General features: G+C 57.5%; 2 protein-coding genes across 4 annotated transcripts; both read left to right on the top strand.

The window, feature by feature from the left end:
• Positions 1-709: 709 nt before the first annotated feature.
• On the top strand, positions 710-16,858 carry SLC25A44 (solute carrier family 25 member 44). 3 transcript variants are annotated; one of them, XM_082298832.1, is made up of 7 exons: positions 710-846; positions 4,576-4,687; positions 5,031-5,758; positions 7,681-7,808; positions 8,217-9,933; positions 10,038-10,613; positions 11,429-11,520. In XM_082298832.1, the coding sequence occupies exons 3-5, from the start codon at positions 5,137-5,139 to the stop codon at positions 8,406-8,408; spliced, it is 942 nt and encodes a 313-aa protein (XP_082154958.1). In that variant the 5' UTR covers positions 710-846; positions 4,576-4,687; positions 5,031-5,136; the 3' UTR covers positions 8,409-9,933; positions 10,038-10,613; positions 11,429-11,520. The 3 variants fall into 3 exon arrangements, with proteins under 3 accessions (XP_082154958.1, XP_082154957.1, XP_082154959.1); XM_082298831.1 differs by having other exon boundaries at positions 8,217-10,613; XM_082298833.1 differs by lacking the exons at positions 710-846; positions 4,576-4,687; positions 5,031-5,758; ... (1 more) ...; positions 8,217-9,933; positions 10,038-10,613 and adding exons at positions 11,071-11,247; positions 12,238-12,338; positions 15,289-15,484; positions 15,831-16,858 and having other exon boundaries at positions 11,429-11,534.
• Positions 16,859-17,735: 877 nt separating this feature from the next.
• On the top strand, positions 17,736-18,522 carry BGLAP (bone gamma-carboxyglutamate protein; the record flags this gene model as incomplete). Its single annotated transcript, XM_082298448.1, has 4 exons — positions 17,736-17,796; positions 18,062-18,106; positions 18,189-18,255; positions 18,390-18,522. 4 exons carry the CDS (start codon positions 17,736-17,738, stop codon positions 18,520-18,522), a joined length of 306 nt encoding a protein of 101 aa, XP_082154574.1.
• Positions 18,523-20,203: the final 1,681 nt, after the last annotated feature.

Raw genomic sequence — 20,203 nt, 5'->3', positions numbered from 1 at the left:
AAAAAACCCCAGGTTCCATAAAAAGCTCAACATGGGACAAGCGGTGCTCAGTGGGCTCCATAAGCCAACCCCATGGGCACCCACCCCGCACTGCCACCCGCCCCTCAACACCGCATGATCCCACCCCTTGGGCCCCCCGGGTGGCAGAGCCCCCCACCTCTCCCTAGCTATCCCCCCGACCCCATTTCCAATGTCTTTGATCTGCCTTTTTGAAGTCAAACCAGCTGTACATTTTCCTGCTCTTTGCTTTTTTATTAAAAAAGGAAAACTCAATGCCTCACATTGCTGGGTCCATGGAGCAGCCCCGGGGGGCCTTTTGGGCAATGTGCGTGGGGGCGTGCAAGGCGTGCGGGATCAACACGTGTGCGCACACGAGTGCGTGCAGGGATGCGTGTTCCTGTGCGGTGCGTGCCGGGCGTGCACGTGCAAGGAGAGCGGGAAGCGGGGTACAACTCTCTCACACTCGCCCATCGCTCCCTTCCACTGGGTGCATCCGGGCTGTTTTCCGCTCCTCGCCGTGCCCCGGCCCTTCCGGCACGTGCCGCGCAGGTCCCGCACGCGGCCGCTGATGGGCGCTGGCCCTTTAAGAGCCAGAATTCGGCGCGGTCCCTTTAAGGCGCGCGCGCCCCCTCGCGGCTGCTCCGCGCCCCGCGGCCGCCGCCCTCTTTACTGCGGCCGGAAGCGCGCGCGGGGCACTTCCGGCGCGGCCTCTGCCCGTGCCCAAGATGGCGGCGGCGCTCGGGTGCTGACGCCGCCGGGCGCTTCCGGCCGGGGAACGGCCATGGGGCAGCGGGGCCGGGCCGGGCCGGGCCGGGCGTCCTCGGGGGTCTCTCCCGCCGGCGTCAGGTGAGGGGGTGGCGGGGCCGGGCCTGCGGCAGGACGGGGAGAGGCCTGGCCTGGGCCAGCAGCGGCGTGGCAGGGCCTAACGGTGGTGACCCGGCCCGGCCCGGCCCGGCCCCGCCGGTGCGGGCGGCGGCGACTGAGCGGGGGCCTGGGCAGGTGTGGAGGCTGCGCGGCCGGACGGGAGGGCGGCGGGCGGGGGAGAGGGGGCGGCTGGCGAGGGGTGCCGGTAAGCCGGGATGGGGGCGAGGGTTGGTGCAGCCCCACTTGGCCTTGAAGGACCCCAGGAGGAGGGGCCGGAGGGTCCCGGGGCAGACGGGGAAGGGCCCGAAGCCCCCCCTCGGCGAGGCCGCCCGGGGCAGGCGGAGCGCGGCTTGCACGGCGGCGGGGAAGGGGGCTGGAGGTCCAGGGACCCTCCCCAGGGCAGAGGCCGAAGTCCCCGCAGGGTGGACGGGGAGGCGGCCGGAGCCCCCCGGGGCTGCAGGGGTAAAGCTGCCTCGGGGACGGTGGGGACACCCCCGCGATACGGAGCCGCGTCTGGCCCGGCAGTGACCTTGAGCGGATCCCGGACCGAGCTCTGCCCCTGTTCGCGGCCTCAGAGCACGGCCGAGGTTTTGGGGACCAGGGATCAGAGTTGGTGGTTTCGCTCGGGGAGTAGGAGGGTGAGGGGCTCCTGCCCGCGGGGCTGGGGAGAGAAGTGCTGGCATCAGAGTTCCTGTGCCACATCGGTTCCAGAGCGACAGCTGCTCCGCGGGGCTGGGGTTATAGCCAGGACTGCCTCGCGGGTTTGTGTCCGCTCCCACCGTGGGGTGAATTTAAGGAGGGAGCAGTGGATTAGCTTAGCTCGGTGAGTTGGATATGGTGCTAATAACACCAAGGTCAAGGTTCGATCCCCGAATGGGCCATTCACTCCAGAGCTGGACTCGATGGCCCTTCTGGGTCCCATCCAACTCTGACTATTCTGTGATCCTTTGCTGAAGGAGATGCCAGGCAGCCTCGGGGCTGGCTCCGGATGGTTCCCAGGCGGGTGCTGAGGCATTAGCATGCTGGGCAGGACACATCCCTGGCTGGGGGACACAAAGACCCTGTCTGTGTTTGCCAGAGAATCATCTTTAGCTCCAGCTGCAGCAAAGAGCGGGTTGGGGACCAGGCTGACAGGGTAGCATTAAAAGGACATAAATTGGGGGGGTTTCTACTAAGTTGAGTTCTGTGTATAGGACACTGAGGCTGTGCCCAGACGAGAGAGCGGGGGCAGGGGCAGCCTGTTTGGTGCCCCCTGCTTGGATTTCCAGGCAGAAGTTCAAGAAATGCTGCTTTGTGCATGGTGGGAAGGAACCACTGAGGGATGGTTTTGGCACAGAAGCTGCTCCAGAGTTTAAGGAAGCGTGAGCTGCAGGGAAATCTGGTACACTTGTACCTTGTTTTGGAGGGCAGGTCAATTCTTAGGAGATGTAGCCATTACTTTTATATCAGCCTCTCTAAAATTGCTTGAAAGATCGTCAGAGAGTTGCTTAATGAGTGTGATGGGATCCCTGCCCTGAGCAAGACCTTGGTCTGAATTTCTGGAAGGGTAAATGCTGTGAGCAAAACTCTTTATGTTGGCAAAGTAAGAATTGTGGCCATGCTGGTCATCCTTCGAGCTGCCAGGATGCTTTCCTTCTTCCACACAGGAGAGACTTTGAGCGCCTCAGAGCCATGGGGTTAAAGTGACTTTGTCTAATTGGGATCCCAAATGAGAGGAGTTATTGCTAAGAGTCCAGAGAAAGTACAGCTGTTTACTCAAGAAGTTGTGGCTGAAATTCTAAACCCAAAGCACTAGAGCACATAAAACTAAATAAAGATCAAGGATACTTCACCATTATTTTATTATTTTGTTTTCCATATTGCAGTAATGAGGATGTTTTTTGCAGGCAGCCCTTCCCTTTCCTTTGTGGGGAGCTGAATTCCGTCCCTGGGTGGCAGAGGAGTTTGGAGTATGGACCAGGCTTCACCAGGGAACCATATTGGCTAGACCCTAAAATATTAAGCTAGTGGGACTCCTAACAAGAGCCAAGTCATGTTTTCATAGGTGCTGTGTGCAGATCATTCCTGTGCAGGAAGCTTTGTGTGTCAAATCATGCCAGAATTAGCAAACCCAGTAAGGCTGTAATTGTAACTAAAGCAATCCAGGCTTTGTTTAGCCAGGCTGTGGTGTTTGTTGTGCCTTAACTGCCAAGGCAATTGCTTGGGAGGGTGAAGTGTAGCTCTCTTTGCAGTGGTAAAAATGTTGGTGCCCTTGGGGGTTTTTAACTCCCCTGTCCATCTGCAGGAGCTGTGGTAGCCTGCAATGCTTTTGTTGGCCGACAGGCAATGAAATGGTCAGTTAATGGGACACCCACCCCTGATCTGCCATAATTTCATAACTGTAATTTCTTCTCTGTGCCAGAGGAGAACAATTTCCAGTTTTGTTATTCTGTTTCTAACAGAATGTCTCTGGCCTGTGTGAGCTCTTCATGAATTCTGACATGTGGAGACATTTCCCCAAGAGTCACAGACTGGTTTGGGTTGGAAGGACCTAAAAGCCCATCCCATCCCACCCCCTGCCATGGCAGGGACACCTTCCACTATCCCAGGTTGCTCCAAGCCCCATCTAACCTGGCCTTGGACACTGCCAGGGATGGGGCAGCCACAGCTTCTCTGGACAGTCTGTGCCAGGGCCTGCCCACCCTGACAGGGAAGAATTCCCAGTATCTCATCTAACCCTGCTCTTGGTCAGTGGGAAGCCATTCCCCCTGTCCTGTCACTCCAGGCCTTGTCCCACGTCCCTCTCCCTTGGAGCTGCTTTAGGCACTGATGTTGTGGCTTGGTAATGGAAAGTGCCCCCAAATCGGTGTGTGGTGCTGGCTGCCCGTCCCTTTGAGTTCTCACTTGGTGAATCTGTTTTCAGATCTCAGGTTTTGGCCCCCCCATTCCTGCTTCTTGCTCTAGCTCTGCTCTCCAGCAGTTCAGCTCGTGCCTGGGCACACGCTTCCAGTACCCATTTGCCAGCGCCTGGAATATGTTATGATCCAGCTGTAGTGAAGCCTTTCCCAAAAGTTTAGCCACCCAAACACCCCAGGGTTTTTTATTTTGATGTGGAAGGTAAGTCCTTACAGGCAGTGAAATGGTCAGTGTTGCTCTGGGTGATTCTCTGAGCTGCCCTTCTCTTGTTGCCTGGCCCTGTGTGTAGGTTCTCTTAGCCCAAGCTTGGTTAATCATGCAGCAAGTTAATTTGCTAATTACAGTAGCTGGAAGTACCAGGAGCCTGGTTATGGAGAAGCAGTTGGTGCTTGCTGAGACATGGTGATGAGCTGCAGCAGTTGGGGCTGGGGGAGGCTGAACCAGCACCTTCCTCCTCATCCCCCCCATTCCTGGTGCTCAGCAGAGCCAGCACTGGCAGGGGGGTTATCAGACCAGGAGCAGCAGTGGAGTGTTGGAAGGGAGGGTGAACTTTGCTCGATGTAGCTGACAAGCAGCTCAACAGAGAGATCCTGGGCTGTGGTTTAACCCTTTCTTTTCGGGGCCTTGGTCATCAGTGTGGAGACTACATGACTGTTTTGCATGGGCCTTATTTTCCCATTGTTGTTCTTCTTTTCACCTTCTCATCACCCTCCAGCTTTAGGAAGATCAGAATGGAAATGCCCAAAGAAATGTGTCTAATTCATGCAGGGAATCTAAGAACGCAAACAGAGACTTGTCACTTTCTTCTTTGTACAGATCCTGGAACTGAAAAGTGACGTCCTGACACCTGGGAGCATCACAGACCTGGAATGACCTGGGGAGAAGCTGCTTTGGTTGGCCATCCCTGATCTTGCGTGTCCATTAAAAGGTGTGTGTGCTGCTGGAGTGGTGCTCATCTGATGGCTCTCAGCCTGCTTCCCAAAGCATGGGAGCTTTGCTTTTCCACAGAGCAGTCTGGGCTGTGGTGAGAGCTGCCACATGTGCCAGCTGCTGCTGGAGCTCAGAAAACGGCCACGGTGACATCAGAAGGTGTCACCATTGGCCACATGGTAGGGCCCTACCTCTGGAGGTTACAGTCCCTCTGCTCAGTTGGCACAATGCTGTGCAAGGGCTTGCTGTGTGCTCGAGGAGAGTCAGCAAAGTTTGAGGTGATGTGGGCGGCCGTAGCGAACGGGGGCTTTGTCCTCTACCCAAGAGGTCTCTCATTTCAGGTGCCAGCACTTGCAGTCTGGTTGGTCAAGGCTGGAAGGCTGGGCCTGGATCTGCTCTGTACCTTTGAGGGAGATCTGGACCTCTCCTGCCTGACCCCAAGGAGCCATGGAGGACAAACGCAACATCCCCATCATTGAGTGGGAGCACCTGGACAAAAGGAAATTCTATGTGCTTGGGATTTGCATGACTATGATGATCCGGGTGAGCGTTTACCCCTTCACACTCATCCGGACACGGTTGCAGGTTCAGAAGGGCAAGAGCCTTTACAACGGGACTTTTGATGCCTTTGTGAAAATCCTGCGGACAGAAGGGACGGCTGGGCTCTACCGTGGCTTTTTGGTCAACACCTTCACGCTGATCTCAGGACAGTGCTATGTGACAACATACGAGCTCACTCGGAAGTACGTGTCACGGTACAACAACAACAACGCTGTGAAGTCTCTGGTGGCCGGCGGCTCGGCCTCCCTGGTGGCCCAGAGCATCACGGTGCCCATTGATGTCATCTCCCAGCACCTCATGATGCAGAGGAAGGGGGAGAGCATGGGCAGGTTCAAGGTGCAGAACCAAGACGGCAAGCGGCTGCTGGTCTTTGGCCAAACCAAGGACATCATTGTACAGATTTTCAAGGCCGACGGTTTTAGAGGCTTCTACAGGGGCTATGTGGCCTCGCTGCTCACTTATATTCCCAACAGTGCGGTCTGGTGGCCCTTCTACCACTTCTATGCTGGTAAGTGAAAGGAGACTTGAAACGTATCTTATCCCAGGAGACCCAGAAGCCCCTCGGATCGACTCTTGACACTGTGGATTCAGCATGATTCGCTTTCTCTCTCGAGGTGGGAGCAGAACCTGTCCTGAGCTAAAGAGCTGTGTCTGGTTGTGTAGGAATTCTGCAGGTGTTGGGTGGAAGTTTAACAGAGCAGCAGTGTTTCAATGCAAATAATGCCGAGGGGTCCAAGTGCTGGAGGATTTTAAACTGGATGGCTCTAGGCAAGTGGGGCTTTATGTATCTGCTTTAACTGTCTCTTCCACTGATCCCAGATAATGCCTTCTCCGTGGGAGTGGGAAGGCTCTTGTGTTGGGCAGAGTTTAGGAGCCACCGTGTAAGTATAGTTCATCTTTCAGTTCATGTGGACTCAGCAATCTCATATATGGCAAAAGGACTTCTAGAGCCACAAATCTCATGGCAAAACCAAACAACAGGCAGAGACAAAGGCCAAATCTTCCCTGGGTTTCTGTCAGGTGTTGCTTCAGTTTTGGCAGCTTTAAAATTGGCACCAAGTCTTGGGATGAAAAACTGCACTCAGCAGAATGTTCTTTCTCCCTAGCTCAGTTCTCATACTCCTTAGGGTGTTTCCAAAGGCTAAAGGTATTGGCCAGCTAAGGTTTATTTCCACCTCTGGTGATCCTTTAGATTTCTGCTGTACAGCATTGCACGTGGTTTTTCTGCGTCTGCTTACCTAATTTCTGCCAAAAGGTGGTGGGAATGAGCAGTTTGGGTTTTTGCTGTACTGGGCCTAAAATATGTCTTGGAGGTCACCTGTTCTTCAAAATCCAGATGTCTCAAAGGTCCTGTTTGCTTTCCAGAGTTCTGGTAGCTACAGGGAATGTTGGTTCTGCATTCGGGCTGCATTTAAATGGCAGTGGCATTAAATGCAGCTTGGCAAGTTGGTCCAGTGTGTACTTTGTGGGAGTGCTCCCATCAGTCTCCATGTCAACAGTTTATAAGACCAAAACCCACTGTATTAACTGTAAGATTTTCACGCCAAAAGGGCTCAAAGGAGGGCATGTAAGAACAAGGCAGTTGATATGGAGAGACCAGAGCTCTCCGCTTCCAGGTGTTTGCTCTTTCCCTGTCTTCTCAGTGGAAATCTAGATTATGGGAAACATAAGCCCCAGCTGTCAGTGAATCTGCTTTGGCTGCATTTCCCAGTCCTCTGTCCCTGGAGCAGCAGCGGGGGTCACTGAACCCTCCTCGGGTTCAAAGGACACTGCTGGCCCTGATTCCAATCAATGGGCAGAGCTGCTTCCTTCCCGCCTGCCAGGCAGGCCTCCTCATCGTCTGAAAAAAATGGGGCTTTTGAATGGTCTTCTGTCCAACTTTAACCATCAAAAGTGTGGGAGATTCAAATCCAATTGGCCAAGCAGCAGGAGCAGAGTGAGGAAATCTGGGATGAGCACTACATGGTGCTTTTCTCCTTAGGGATCCAGAGTGGGATACCAGGGTACCTCCTGGACAGTGTGTCCAGTAGTGACAGCTTCCTGTGCAAATCTCTGCAGACACCTTCCGATAGGGCCTTGTCTTAAGGCTTCCCCCACCTTCCAAAGAGGGTGGGTGTTTTCATACCCTGTTTTGGAGACATAGAAGCTCATTCTGTCCAGTTTGCCCCACAGGTGTGGCAGCTGATGGGAGGCTGTGGAAGGAAGCATGGGGAGTGTCCTGAAGCCACTGGTGTGATGAGTCGTGCTCCCTGTGCTGTGCCAGCTTTCTGGTTGGTGTAGGAAGCACCGCCTCGAGATTCTGTGGGAGGAGGTGGCAGGCAGAATCAGGGATTCTGCTCACTGCAAATCAATTGGAATTAGGGGGTGGAGTTAAGGAAATGATAAGCGGCCACTGAAAGTCTGAAACTTTCCTCTCTCTCCTGTTCCCAGAACAGCTTTCGAGTTTGACTCCTAAAGACTGTCCCCATCTCCTTCTGCAAGCGATATCGGGGCCGCTTGCGGCTGCAACAGCTTCCACACTCACCAACCCCATGGATGTGGTGAGGGCTCGGGTCCAGGTAAGAGCTCAGCCTGCTTGGCACAGTCCGGGGTGGGGTTCAGCCTCAGCTCCCTGATCTCTGTGGTTTCAGGTGAGCTGCTTCTCTGCTCTCCCTGGCCCTTTCATCCTGGCTATTAGCCGCTTGATTAACCCTCAGCATTAACGAGAGCAGCCCAGGGAGCAAGGCTGGCAGTGCTGGCCTGGCCTGCTCAGACAGGCTTTCTCTTCAGAAAGGGAGAGGTGCTTCCTGCTGCCTCCTTAGGACTCTGTGCTTTTTTTGCTCCCCTCCTCAGGGAATTCTGGAGACCAGATCAAGGCTGTTGGACAGGCTGATCTGTCGTCTCCAGAGTCTTCAGTTGCAGCAGAGCCTCAGAGCAGCTCAGTATGGAGTCTGGCAGCTCTGTCAATGTTTGTTCTGGCATTGCAGGTGGAAGGCAAGAGCTCCATCATTCTCACCTTCAAACAGCTCATTGCAGAGGAAGGTCCCTGGGGGCTGACTAAAGGCCTTTCTGCCCGCATCATTTCGGCCACTCCTTCCACCATCGTCATCGTGGTGGGGTATGAAACGCTGAAGAAGCTGAGCCTGCGCCCAGAGCTGGTGGACTCAAGGCACTGGTAGAGGCAGCTGGTGGAGGAGAACCTTCCTGTGAACCCTCTTGAGTTTGGACTGTCACAGGGGAGAGCCTGGGAGGCGGCGCAGCTGCTGTGCCTTTGTCTCTGGCTGGTTTCACAGCACAAGGCAGATGCAAAAGCAACTGCGCTTCACCTCTTTTGATTTGAGCGTCATGCGATGCTCTGCTGCTGGTTTTGCTTAAACCATGACCTTTGGCAGTGCCGTTTGCCTGGGACAGTCCATTCCAGGTGTGTGAATGCATCCTGGCAAGTTATTAATTCCTTTTATTTTTAATTAAAGACTTACTGGCTTAAGCAAAAAGCCAGTTTATTCTCTTTAAATTATTTTCATCTTTGCCAAACTTCCAAGGAGAGGAGTCTCACAGCCTGCAGCAGGACCCTCTGGTGGGATGTCTCTAAGTGGCAGTTGTGCTGTGGGAAGCTGGAAGCAGAAGATAGACAAGTGAATTTCTCCAATTACCTGCATTTATTTCTAGAAGATGTGAGATGAGAGTAACCTGGAACCACTTCAGACCTGATTTCCTGCGTTTTGAATAGATCTACATACTTGTTTTGTATATTCTTGGAGAACGTGCCCTGTCTCTCATCCTCCAAACAGCAAGCTGGCTGATAGCGAGTCAGGGGCTGAGCTGGCTGTTTGGAATTAGCTGATGGCGGTTTTGACACCTAACCTGTGTTTTTAATCTGTTGTAATTTAATTATTTTAGGGAAGCTTATTCTGATTTCTGGGGAACTGAATGGTTGTCCTGTGGCCTTGTTCAGTGTGTCAATCCTGCATGTTCAGAGTGGCTGCGGCCACTTCCCACCTTAGTTAGTTTAAGCCCAGAAATGCAGTTTGGAAGTGTCCAATTGTGGTGCTGCCGGCAGCTGGATGAGAACTGAATGGGGTTTGAGCTACAATTAGATGCGAGGTGGGGAAGGAAAAACCTTGTGCTGGCTTTTGATCTGGTTCAAACCTGACTGGCATGTTCATATTGAATAAGAAGTGATGGTTCACTAATACTTAATGAGTTTAAATTCTGCTCATCCTGTTTGGGAAGGGCAAGGATAATGTTTTGCACAATTGCTGGATCAGAATCCTGAGCTATGGTCTGTGTATTTTACCAGGTGAAAACTTCAGGAGGATGAAACCAGAGGCTGCTTTTTGGGGAGGGGGAGGGAAGGGATTGTTTGACTGTACTCTGCTGCTCTTGGTGGTTGTGATTTCCCTTTCATACTGCCAGCCCACATGTGGTGCTCAGCCCAGTTAGCCATGTCCAGGGGGGTTTGGGATGCACCTCCAAACAACAGAGTGCACCACCTCCATTCCCCTGCTGCCATAACCAGGAATTTTGGTCGAGGTGTTGATCCTGCCGACCTGTGGCTGTTACTGGCTTCCACTTGGCTGTCTCCTCCTGTGGGGACTCACCATGTGTGGCTCTGCCCTTCATCCCAGTGTTGGCCCTGCCCAGCAGGGACTGGACATGCCACCATATCTGCTGGAGATGGAGCGTGCTGAAGCTGCTGCTGAGGTGGGTTCTCTGCTAAGGGCAGAGCGTGATTCTAAGGTGTGGTGCTGTGATGGGCTGCGGGTGACCCATCAAAGCCCTCTTCATCCCATTCTTGTTTCCTGCAGTGCTCAGAAAGGCACTGGATGCTGGAGCCACTGGTGGAGCTGTTGGAGCAGCACCTTCTGCACCTGCTCTGGTCACCTGTTTGTGGTTTACAAGTTGACAGCAGTCGGCTCTTGCTCTAATAACAGATTCTGCTCTGAAAGGCAGAACAACAGCACCCCAAATCGCAGGGCAGCAGTAACGCTAATATTAACAGGAACATTAACAAGCGACCTCTGCCGAGTGCAGCAGGGCGAATCCCAGTGTGCGGCGTGGAGGGGCGGCAGCACCGGTGTGGGGAGACACTGTCAAACTTAATGGTAACCAGCAACGTTCTTGACAACTAATAAACTTCAGAGACCTTCGGCTTGGTGCCTGCGTTTAAAAGCACATGACTGTCCATGCCAGGGGAGGCGGCTGCTTTTTGTCGTGTCACAGAAAGGTTTCACCCTTTGCCTTTGGACCAGGGACTAGGAGAGGGACGTGGCCTGCCTGAGAGCGCAGGGACAGGCGGCTGCTCGGTGGCTGAACGAGCCGGGGAGAAGGGGCTGGAGCACGTGGAGCGCCTGCAATCAGCTGTGACCCAGACCCGCCCCGAGGTCCTGGTTGGCTGTTACATGGGAAATGTCGCTTTTTTTCTCCTCCATTCGAGCTGAACTTTACTGCTGCTTTCCTCGTTTAATTCTTCAGGCTTGATCGTTTCACTAAACGGTCGAGAGCCTCAGTAGCTGGGGGCCAGGGCGGGCATTTCCACAGGGACAGGGGAGGGAAGGACGGTTTCTCACGCTGCTCCGCTTCAGGGCCGGCAGCTTCTTGGGGCGGTGGGGTTTGTGGCGGTTTTGTCTCGGTTTTGTCACGGTTTTGTCGCGGTTTGGGGGCGGCCCCGGGGCGGCCCCGCGCTCTCTTCCCGCGCTTGCGGCCGGCGGGGGCGGGGCCCGGCGCCCCGGCCAATGGGCAGCGGCGGCCGCCGTGGAGGCAGCCAATGGGCAGCGGCGGCCGCCGTGGAGGCAGCCAATGGGCAGCGGCGGCCGCCGTGGAGGCAGCCAATGGGCAGCGGCGGCCGCGCGCGGGCCGAGCCATGGCGGCGGCGGGCGGCGATGGCGGCGCGGCGGTGGCGGGGGACGGCGGTGCCGATGGCGGTGGAGGCCCGGCCCTGTCGGCGGCCCCGGGTCGCGCCCAGGTGTTCACCACCGTGGTGGACACCTTCCTGGAGAAGCTGGTGGCCGCCGGGAGGTGAGGCGGGAGCGGGGTCGGGCGGGGCGGAGCGGGGAGGGATCCCTGAGCCGGTCCCCGCCCTGCCCTGGCCATGGGCCCGCCCGGCTCTGAGCCTGGCCCTGACCCCGGCCCCATCTCTAACCCTGCCTCCGACTCCACCGTGACCCCAGTCCTGATCCTGCCCCCCTCGGTCTTGCAGCTACCAGAGGTTTGTCAACTGCTACCGCTGCTTCTACAAGCTGCAGCCCCAGCTGACCCGGAGCATTTACGATCAGTTCATCTCCCAGCTACAGGCGTCCATAAAGGTGAACAGGGGAGCCACCCGGGTGCCTGGGGAGCTGCTTAGAGAGCCTAAAGGAGATACAAAACCCTGTGAAAAAGTGCTGAACAGGTTGATTTTAAGGGCAGCAAATACATTTTCCTAAATGGCAAAAGCAGAAAGCTGCGGCTGCTCTCCAGACCGCTCTGTCTTCCCCAGAAAGAGCTGTAGAATCATTCAGGTTCGAAAACACTGCTAGGACTGTCGAGTCCAGGCATTTCCCCAGCACTGCCAAGGCCACTACTAAACCATGTCCCTAAGTGCCACATGCACGCATCTGTTAAATGCCCTCAGGGATGGTGATTCTTAGGGCGTAGGCCCTTCATCCAGGACAAAGCTGGAAGGGCTTCGGACAAGGACCTGGAGTGACAGGGCAAGGGGGAATGGCTTCCCACTGCCAGAGGGCAGGGATAGGTGGGATATTGGGAAGAAATTCTTCCCTGTCAGGGTGGAGAGGCCCTGGCACAGGTTGCCCAGAGAAGCTGTGGCTGCCCATCCCTGGAAGTGTTTAAGGCCAGGTTGGACGGGGCTTGGAGCAACCTGGGATAGTGGAAGGTGGAACGAGATGGATTTTAAGGTCTCTTCCAACCCAAACAATTTCATGACCAGCGGGGGCTCACAAGCAGAGTGGTGCCTGTGTTTGTTCACTTCGGGTCTTGCTGAATCCCTGTCGTGTCCTTCCTTTGCAGGAGGAGATCCAGGAAGTGAAAAATGAAGGGAATCTAGAGGGACTCTTTAGTTCATTGGATAAGGTTGTGGAGGAGGCAAAGGACCGGGAAGAGCCAGCATGGTATGGATGGCCAGGGGCAGGGCTCATGTTCCTGCAAGGGCAACATCCTGGGTGATGTTTGGGTGTCCTCTTGGCCTCATGCTGCAAGGGAGGGTCTGAAAGCTGCTGTATCTTTACAGCAATGTCACTGGGTGTCACTGGGCCTGAAACACACAAAAATCAGTTTAATCTGTGCATCTCTGGGTCCGGGATCCATTTCCATTTGCTTCCTTAGTGCAAGGAAGTCAGTGCCACTGAGACGGGGGGACAAGCCAGTTCTGACCGATCTGTTGGGCAGAGCTTCTGTCCAACAGCAGAGCTCCCCTGGGTGCTCTTTATGTTCCTGGCTCAGGGCCTCAGCAGATGCTGCAGGTGCTGTTTGGCCACCTGGGAGACAGACTGGGGACTGTAGCCAGAAACACCCAGATTTTGTGTTTCTGTGCTGAGGGGGTGAATGACATCCTGCCTGCTCCAGGCTTCCACTTATGGCCGGGTTTGAGGAAGGGCTTCCTGTTCCCTCCGGTGGGGCTCCTGCTCTGGCTGTCCTCAGTTCCCTGTGCCAGAGGAAACTGGGGGAGCCGCAGAGCCGATCCCACCTGGCAGCAGTTTGGCACCCGATGGGGCAGTGTGGGTCAGTGTGGGGTCAGTGTGGGGTCAGTGTGGGGTCAGTGTGGGGCTGTGTGGGGCAGTGTGGGGTCAGTGAGGGGCAGTGTGGGTCAGTGTGGGGTCAGTGTGGGGCTGTGTGGGTCAGTGTGGGGTCAGTGTGGGGGCTGTGTGGGGCAGTGTGGGGTCAGTGTGGGGTCTGTGTGGGGCAGTGTGGGGTCAGTGTGGGGCAGTGTGGGTCAGTGTGGGGCAGTGTGGGGTCAGTGTGGGGCAGTGTGGGTCAGTGTGGGGTCAGTGTGGGGCAGTGTGGGGTCAGTGTGGGGCTGTGTGGGGCAGTGTGGGGTCAGTGAGGGGCAGTGTGGGTCAGTGTGGGGTCAGTGTGGGGCTGTGTGGGTCAGTGTGGGGTCAGTGTGGGGGCAGTGTGGGGCTGTGTGGGGCAGTGTGGGGCAGTGTGGGGTCAGTGTGGGGTCTGTGTGGGGCAGTGTGGGGTCAGTGTGGGGCAGTGTGGGTCAGTGTGGGGTCAGTGTGGGGCAGTGTGGGGTCAGTGTGGGGCAGTGTGGGGTCAGTGTGGGGCTGTGGGGGTCAGTGTGGGGTCAGTGTGGGGCAGTGTGGGGCTGTGTGGGGCAGTGTGGGGCTGTGTGGGGTCAGTGTGGGGTCAGTGTGGGGCAGTGTGAGGTCAGTGTGGGGCTGTGTGGGGCTGTGTGGGTCAGTGTGGGTCAGTGTGGGGGCAGTGTGGGGCTGTGTGGGTCAGTGTGGGGCTGTGTGGGTCAGTGTGGGGTCAGTGTGGGGCAGTGTGGGGCAGTGTGGGGCTGTGTGGGTCAGTGTGGGGCAGTGTGGGGCAGTGTGGGTCAGTGTGGGGCTGTGTGGGTCAGTGTGGGGCTGTGTGGGGCAGTGTGGGGTCAGTGTGGGGCAGTGTGGGGCTGTGTGGGTCAGTGTGGGTCAGTGTGGGGCTGTGTGGGGCAGTGTGGGGTCAGTGTGGGGCTGTGTGGGTCAGTGTGGGGCAGTGTGGGGCAGTGTGGGTCAGTGTGGGGCTGTGTGGGGCAGTGTGGGGCAGTGTGGGGGCAGTGTGGGGCTGTGTGGGTCAGTGTGGGGTCAGTGTGGGGCAGTGTGGGTCAGTGTGGGGCAGTGTGGGGCAGTGTGGGTCAGTGTGGGGCTGTGTGGGGCAGTGTGGGGCAGTGTGGGGGCAGTGTGGGGCTGTGTGGGTCAGTGTGGGGTCAGTGTGGGGCAGTGTGGGGCTGTGTGGGTCAGTGTGGGTCAGTGTGGGGCAGTGTGGGGTCAATGTGGGGCAGTGTGGGGCTGTGTGGGGCAGTGTGGGTCAGTGTGGGGTCAGTGTGGGGGCTGTGTGGGGCAGTGTGGGGTCAGTGTGGGGCTGTGTGGGTCAGTGTGGGGTCAGTGTGGGTCAGTGTGGGGCAGTGTGGGGTCAATGTGGGGCAGTGTGGGGCAGTGTGGGGCTGTGTGGGGCAGTGTGGGTCAGTGTGGGGTCAGTGTGGGGTCAGTGTGGGGCTGTGTGGGGCAGTGTGGGGCTGTGTGGGTCAGTGTGGGGTCAGTGTGGGGCTGTGTGGGTCAGTGTGGGGCTGTGTGGGTCAGTGTGGGGTCAGTGTGGGGCAGTGTGGGTCAGTGTGGGGCTGTGTGGGGCAGTGTGGGGCTGTGTGGGTCAGTGTGGGGTCAGTGTGGGGCAGTGTGGGGCTGTGTGGGGCTGTGTGGGTCAGTGTGGGGCAGTGTGGGGCAGTGTGGGGCTGTGTGGGGTCAGTGTGGGGCTGTGTGGGTCAGTGTGGGTCAGTGTGGGGCTGTGTGGGTCAGTGTGGGGCTGTGTGGGTCAGTGTGGGTCAGTGTGGGGTCAGTGTGGGGTCAGTGTGGGGCTGTGTGGGTCAGTGTGGGTCAGTGTGGGGTCAGTGTGGGGCTGTGTGGGTCAGTGTGGGGTCAGTGTGGGGCTGTGTGGGTCAGTGTGGGTCAGTGTGGGGTCAGTGTGGGGCTGTGTGGGGCTGTGTGGGTCAGTGTGGGGCTGTGTGGGTCAGTGTGGGGCAGTGTGGGTCAGTGTGGGGGCAGTGTGGGGCTGTGTGGGGCAGTGTGGGGTCAGTGTGGGTCAGTGTGGGTCAGTGTGGGGTCAGTGTGGGGTCAGTGTGGGGCTGTGTGGGTCAGTGTGGGTCAGTGTGGGGTCAGTGTGGGGCTGTGTGGGTCAGTGTGGGTCAGTGTGGGGCTGTGTGGGGTCAGTGTGGGGTCAGTGTGGGGCTGTGTGGGGCAGTGTGGGGTCAGTGTGGGGCTGTGTGGGTCAGTGTGGGGTCAGTGTGGGGCTGTGTGGGGCTGTGTGGGGCTGGTGCCGGGCGGGATCCCGGCCCTGCGGCTGCTCCAGGCCGTGCTGTGTGCGCAGGCGGCCCAGCGGGATCCCCGAGGACGACGTCCGCAGCGCCATGGTGCCGTACTTCCTGAAGCACCGCTCCTACCTGCGCAGAGTCCTCAGGGAGAAGGAGGAAGAGAACAGGAGGGTGGCTGAGTCCGTGCTGATGGGGAGGGACAGGATTGCGGAGTTGCAGCAGCTGATCCAGGCTCGCCAGCAGGCCTGGCAGGTAAAAACAGATCCAACCAAACCAAACCAACCCAACCTCCTCCTTGTAGCACCCGCTGGAGGGGGCTCAATGGGGCCTGGAATGACATTCAGACCCTCCACTTCTCCAAGACCTCCCCAGCAGCCAAGTCCTGCTGAAACTTTAGGCCTGGGCATTTTCTCTGGAGGTCTCAGGTACTTTTCCCTGTGGAGTAGGTGGGCTGTGGGATGTTCCTGAGGGAGGTGAGGGGGTTGTTCTGTGCATGCAGGGGACAGCAGTGTGTGACACACTCAGCCCACTTTCCTCCCTGAGTGTGGCAGGGTGGGAGAAGCATCATGTTGAGGTCTGTGGGTTGTGTTCCTTCCAGGCAATCAGTAAGGAGCAACGAGAACTCGTCATGACATTCCAGGAGCCCCAGTGAGGCCTCAGAATGTCCCACGGGCTCTGCTGAGACAGTTAATTGTCCCAAAGCACCGATGGGACAGGGTGTGCACAGAACCCAAACTGAGCATCACCCCATCAGGCCACTGGAGACTGCAGAGGAACCGGAACAGCTGCTGGACTGGCACCATTTGATCAGATTTGGTGAAGAAACAAAAAAAACCATTGGGATCTTTGGAAATGGATGGCAATTCCCTATTTCCTACTCAGCTAGACAGAGACAAGTGGCACAAAGTGTGTCTGTGCTCTCATCTGCTCCCCTGAGTGCTGTGACAGGCCTGACTCCAGTTTCCAAAGCCACATTTGGGGTTTTGTAGCTGTATTAGCTGTGCCTTAGACAGAATTCAGTGCCATAAGCCCCAAGCCACACCGTGCCCACGAGCAGGAGCACACATGCTCCTGCCTGTGCTTGCAGGTTCATTCAGTCTCCATGTGCTCAAACCCATTGCAGATGTGGCAGCAGCTGCTGCACCAGGTTCCTCATTACCATCTGTTCTGTTCTCCACGTTATTTCCAGCCCTGGTCCCCTCTCAGCTGCCTGAGGTATCTGGGGGTCTGTGCAGAGGTTGGAATGGCCCTGCCTCCACTTTGTGGGCTTGTGGCACAGGGGTTTAATGTTCTGTTCTGGAACCAGGCTGGTTTTCCCCACCCAGAGTCATCTGTTAAGTGCCTCATCGAAAGTTTGCAGGCTGGGGAAGCGAAGGCTCCTGGGATCTCGCTGCCAGAGCCCCACGAGTGACGTGTGCCTCCAGAGTGAACAGGTTGTTCCTGGGGCTGGCAGGGAATGAGGAGAGTCCCCTCGCACCTGATGGAGACTGAGAGAGGTTCTGAGTCCAGCAGCCACTGAGGGCAGCAGGTTCCGTGGTCTCCACCCCAAGGAGAGGCTGTGCCCTGTGGCAAACTGGGGAGCAGCAGTGGCTGCTTGCACCACACCCCAACCTCTGTTTGCAATTAGAGCCCGCGACAGAGCGGCTGCAACCATTTCCCCTGTGCCTGCCCTTGTTGTGCTGGAATCTCAATAAATTGGGGCTGTTGTTCCCAGCTTGGCTCCTGCCACGTCCTTGGCCCATGTACTCTATACTTTACGGGTTTGTCTGACAAAGGCTCTGGTTCAGCAGTTCTATCCTCCCTCTGCCCCAAAGCCTCCAAGTTCCGCTTTTCAGGACAGGGCTGGGATTTACAGGATCAAAAAGTGGTCAGGATCCCAAAGAGGAATGTTATTCAGGGGCTCTGACTGCCCTGGCCACGCAGCATCTGCCATGGCGTGTGGCAGGGAGGAGCTGTGCGGAGACCAAGGGCATGGGCACCTGCTCACCCTCCTCCAGGGGCACGGCATGACAATGCCACAAAGGAAGCCTGTGCTGGTCCCTCAAAAGTAGGTCAACAAGTCCCGACCACTGGCCCTGCACATGGAGGAAAATCCCAGTTTTTGGCAGGAAAGTCTCCCCATGTCACAGAAGACAATGCTGGGATCCAGCAGTGGGAACTGGGGCAGGGCAGTGGGTGACTGGGGAGTGCATCGAGGAGCCCCCAGTGCCCCTCACCCATTCCAGTGGGGACTGGGTGCTGCCATGCCAGCAGGGCTGGGCCCACCAACAAATCCCCCGCTGGCCCAGGGCCACATTTCCCTCCCTTTGTGGGCTCTGGCTGGGCATAGGGGGACCAAGTTCATCCCAAACCACAATTGCCGCCTCTGCCGGCAGCTCCGGCCATGGCGGATGTGCTGGAAATAACCCTGGTGGGGCCATGCACCCCCCTTGCCAAGGCCACAGCACCCTATAAAGACACCCAGGGAGCTGGGGCTGTGCTCAGCCCAGCACAGCAAGGCACCATGAAGTCCCTCGTCCTGCTGACCCTCTTGGCCCTGCTCACTCTTGGCCTCTGCCGCAGAGGTACGGGGGTGTCTGGGGCTGATGGGGACAGTGGGGGTGGTTCTGTGCCCCGGGAAGGGCTCAGGAGGGAGCAGAAGGACTGGAAGAAATTTGCTGAGCCTTGGGGTGGGGGGGCATGGGGCTGCAACAGGGAGATAGGGGGCAGGACATCCTTCAGCAGTTTGGGGGATCTCAGTGAGGGATCTGAGCCCCAAAAGGAGTGTGGTGAGAGGAGAGCCCACATGGGGCTTTCCTGAGCCCACCCACCCCTCCGTGTCACTCGCAGCTGCCGATGGCTCCACCAGCACCAAGGACTCACCCAGCTCTGAAGGTGAGTGACCGCAGCTGCTGGGCCCCGCTGCCCTGGGGAGAGGGGGCCAGGACCCCCCTGACCCACCACCCTGTCCCTGCAGCCTTCGTCTCCAGACGCGCCAGCGCCGAGGTGGTGCAGAGACAGAAGCGAAATTATGGCTATGACAGGTAGTGCTTGGTCCTGCTGGCCGAGGGATCACGGCCCCCAGATGAGGGGAGGCCTGCTGGCTCAGCCCCTCCCCAGGAGCCCCCAGCCCCCATGGGACCTCCCAACACCCCCTGAGTCCCCCATTTGTCCCCAGCAGCACCTATGGAGCCCCGCCTGACCCACTGGAGGCCAAGCGTGAGGTGTGCGAGCTCAACCCCGACTGTGACGAGCTGGCCGACCAGATCGGATTTCAGGAGGCCTATCGGCGCTACTACGGCCTCGTGTAGCCCCAGCCACGCCCTGCTGTGCTGTGGGGCAGGGGCTGAGCTCCCAGAAACCTTCGTCAGCTCCCCCTTTACACCTTCACCCTCTCACCCTTTCTGTTAGCCCTGGAAAGGAATAAATGCAAATGGTGGAGCCAGTTCCTTCCCAAGCTTGGGGCGTGGGTGGGTGGGAGGCTGCAGTGGATGTGCCCCATGTCACCCCACCCCACACAGCTGAGGACTCCTGATTTCCTCCCTGTCCCCCCCCAGGCTCCAAGGAGAAGCAGTGCTACCACCCCCAGATCCTGCTCCCAGCAGTGACGAGCCCAGAGCTGCACCATCATTATTCCAGTTTAATTTAAAGCTGCTTCTCCCAAGCATGGGGTTATTGGGGAACAGCAGAGCTGCTCCATGCACCCTGGGGCCCTGGGGCCTGACCAGGGATTTCAACACAAACCACCTTAATTACTCATTAACCTTGACACACACATGCACGCAGGCACTGCTGGGTCCCCACATCGGATGACATATTGTCCCTGCCCCAAATTCATGGAATCATTACTGGTTTGCATTGGGAGAACTAAGGCACAGTCTGGGTGCAGAGGGATGAGGGATGAGGTGGGGGAGAGGGACATTGCAAGACACCCGACAGCGGGGTCCACCACAAAGAAGCTGCCAGGATGCTGCGTCCTCCCAGGCTCCACAGCCCAGCCCCTCACACGGTGCCCCAGGTCCCTCCAGTGCCCAGCCCCAGTGGGGATGCCTGGGGGGCGGCCAGGGCCACCGGGGGTCTTGGGCAAGGCCACAGTCAAGGCACTGATGATGGCGGTGTTGCCCACAAGGGCCAGCCCAGCAGTGCTGGAGGTGTTTGGGATCCCAGTGGGGCTCAGGTGGCCCCACAGCCAGGCCTGGTGCATGCACACATCACAGAGGATGGCCTCCAGCTGCAAGGGGGGGCCCAGCACAGAACAGATGTGGAACAGCTGGTGGCTGTGTCCTGCCAGGCTGAGAGGCCAGCACCCGTGGATGCTGGGGATCCTTGTGCAGCTCCTGCTGCAAGGGGCTGCTTTGGAGGCAGGGGACAGGAGCCATGGCAGTGGGGGGCACCGGGGGTTGCTGCTCACTGGTGCAGTCAGAGCAGCCGGGCACAAGGCACTTGGGCAGGTGAGATGTGAAGAGGAAGCTGGTGAGCAGCACGAAGAGCAGGCGGTGGCAGTACCTGACCACAGCTTCACTCCAGGCACAGTCACACCAGAAGCAGCAGAGGAGCTGTGGGGAGGAGGGTGAGAACCACCCTCTGGAAGCACCCTGGCCACCCCTGTAGTGGGGGCACCCTACTCTTGCCCTGGGCCACCCAACCCACCTGGTAGAAGAGCAGGAGGCTGTCGTAGAGGAAGGGGCACACGAAAGCCCCCTGCAGCACTTTGCTCAGCTGAGGACGCTCCAGCTCAGGGAATTTGTGAAGGGGGAATGGATGGAGGGGCACAGACCCCTGTCAGCTCCCACAGCGAGGACCCTGCGAAAACCTTGGCTTTGGGCCTCAGCAGGGGGAATCACCAAGACAACCAAAAATCTGAGAAGGAGGAAACCTCCAGCACCAGTTTCTTCATCCCAAATGTGCTGGGAATAGCAAGAGAGGCCAGTGCAGATGAAGGAGTTCAAAACAGCCACAGGGACAAAGCAACAGTGCCAAACATCGCTGAGC

The sequence above is a fragment of the Coloeus monedula genome (assembly GCF_965178545.1).
Source record: "Coloeus monedula genome assembly, chromosome: 29".
In the NCBI taxonomy this organism is placed as follows: domain Eukaryota; kingdom Metazoa; phylum Chordata; class Aves; order Passeriformes; family Corvidae; genus Coloeus; species Coloeus monedula.
This window is presented reverse-complemented; position numbering and strand designations above follow the sequence as displayed.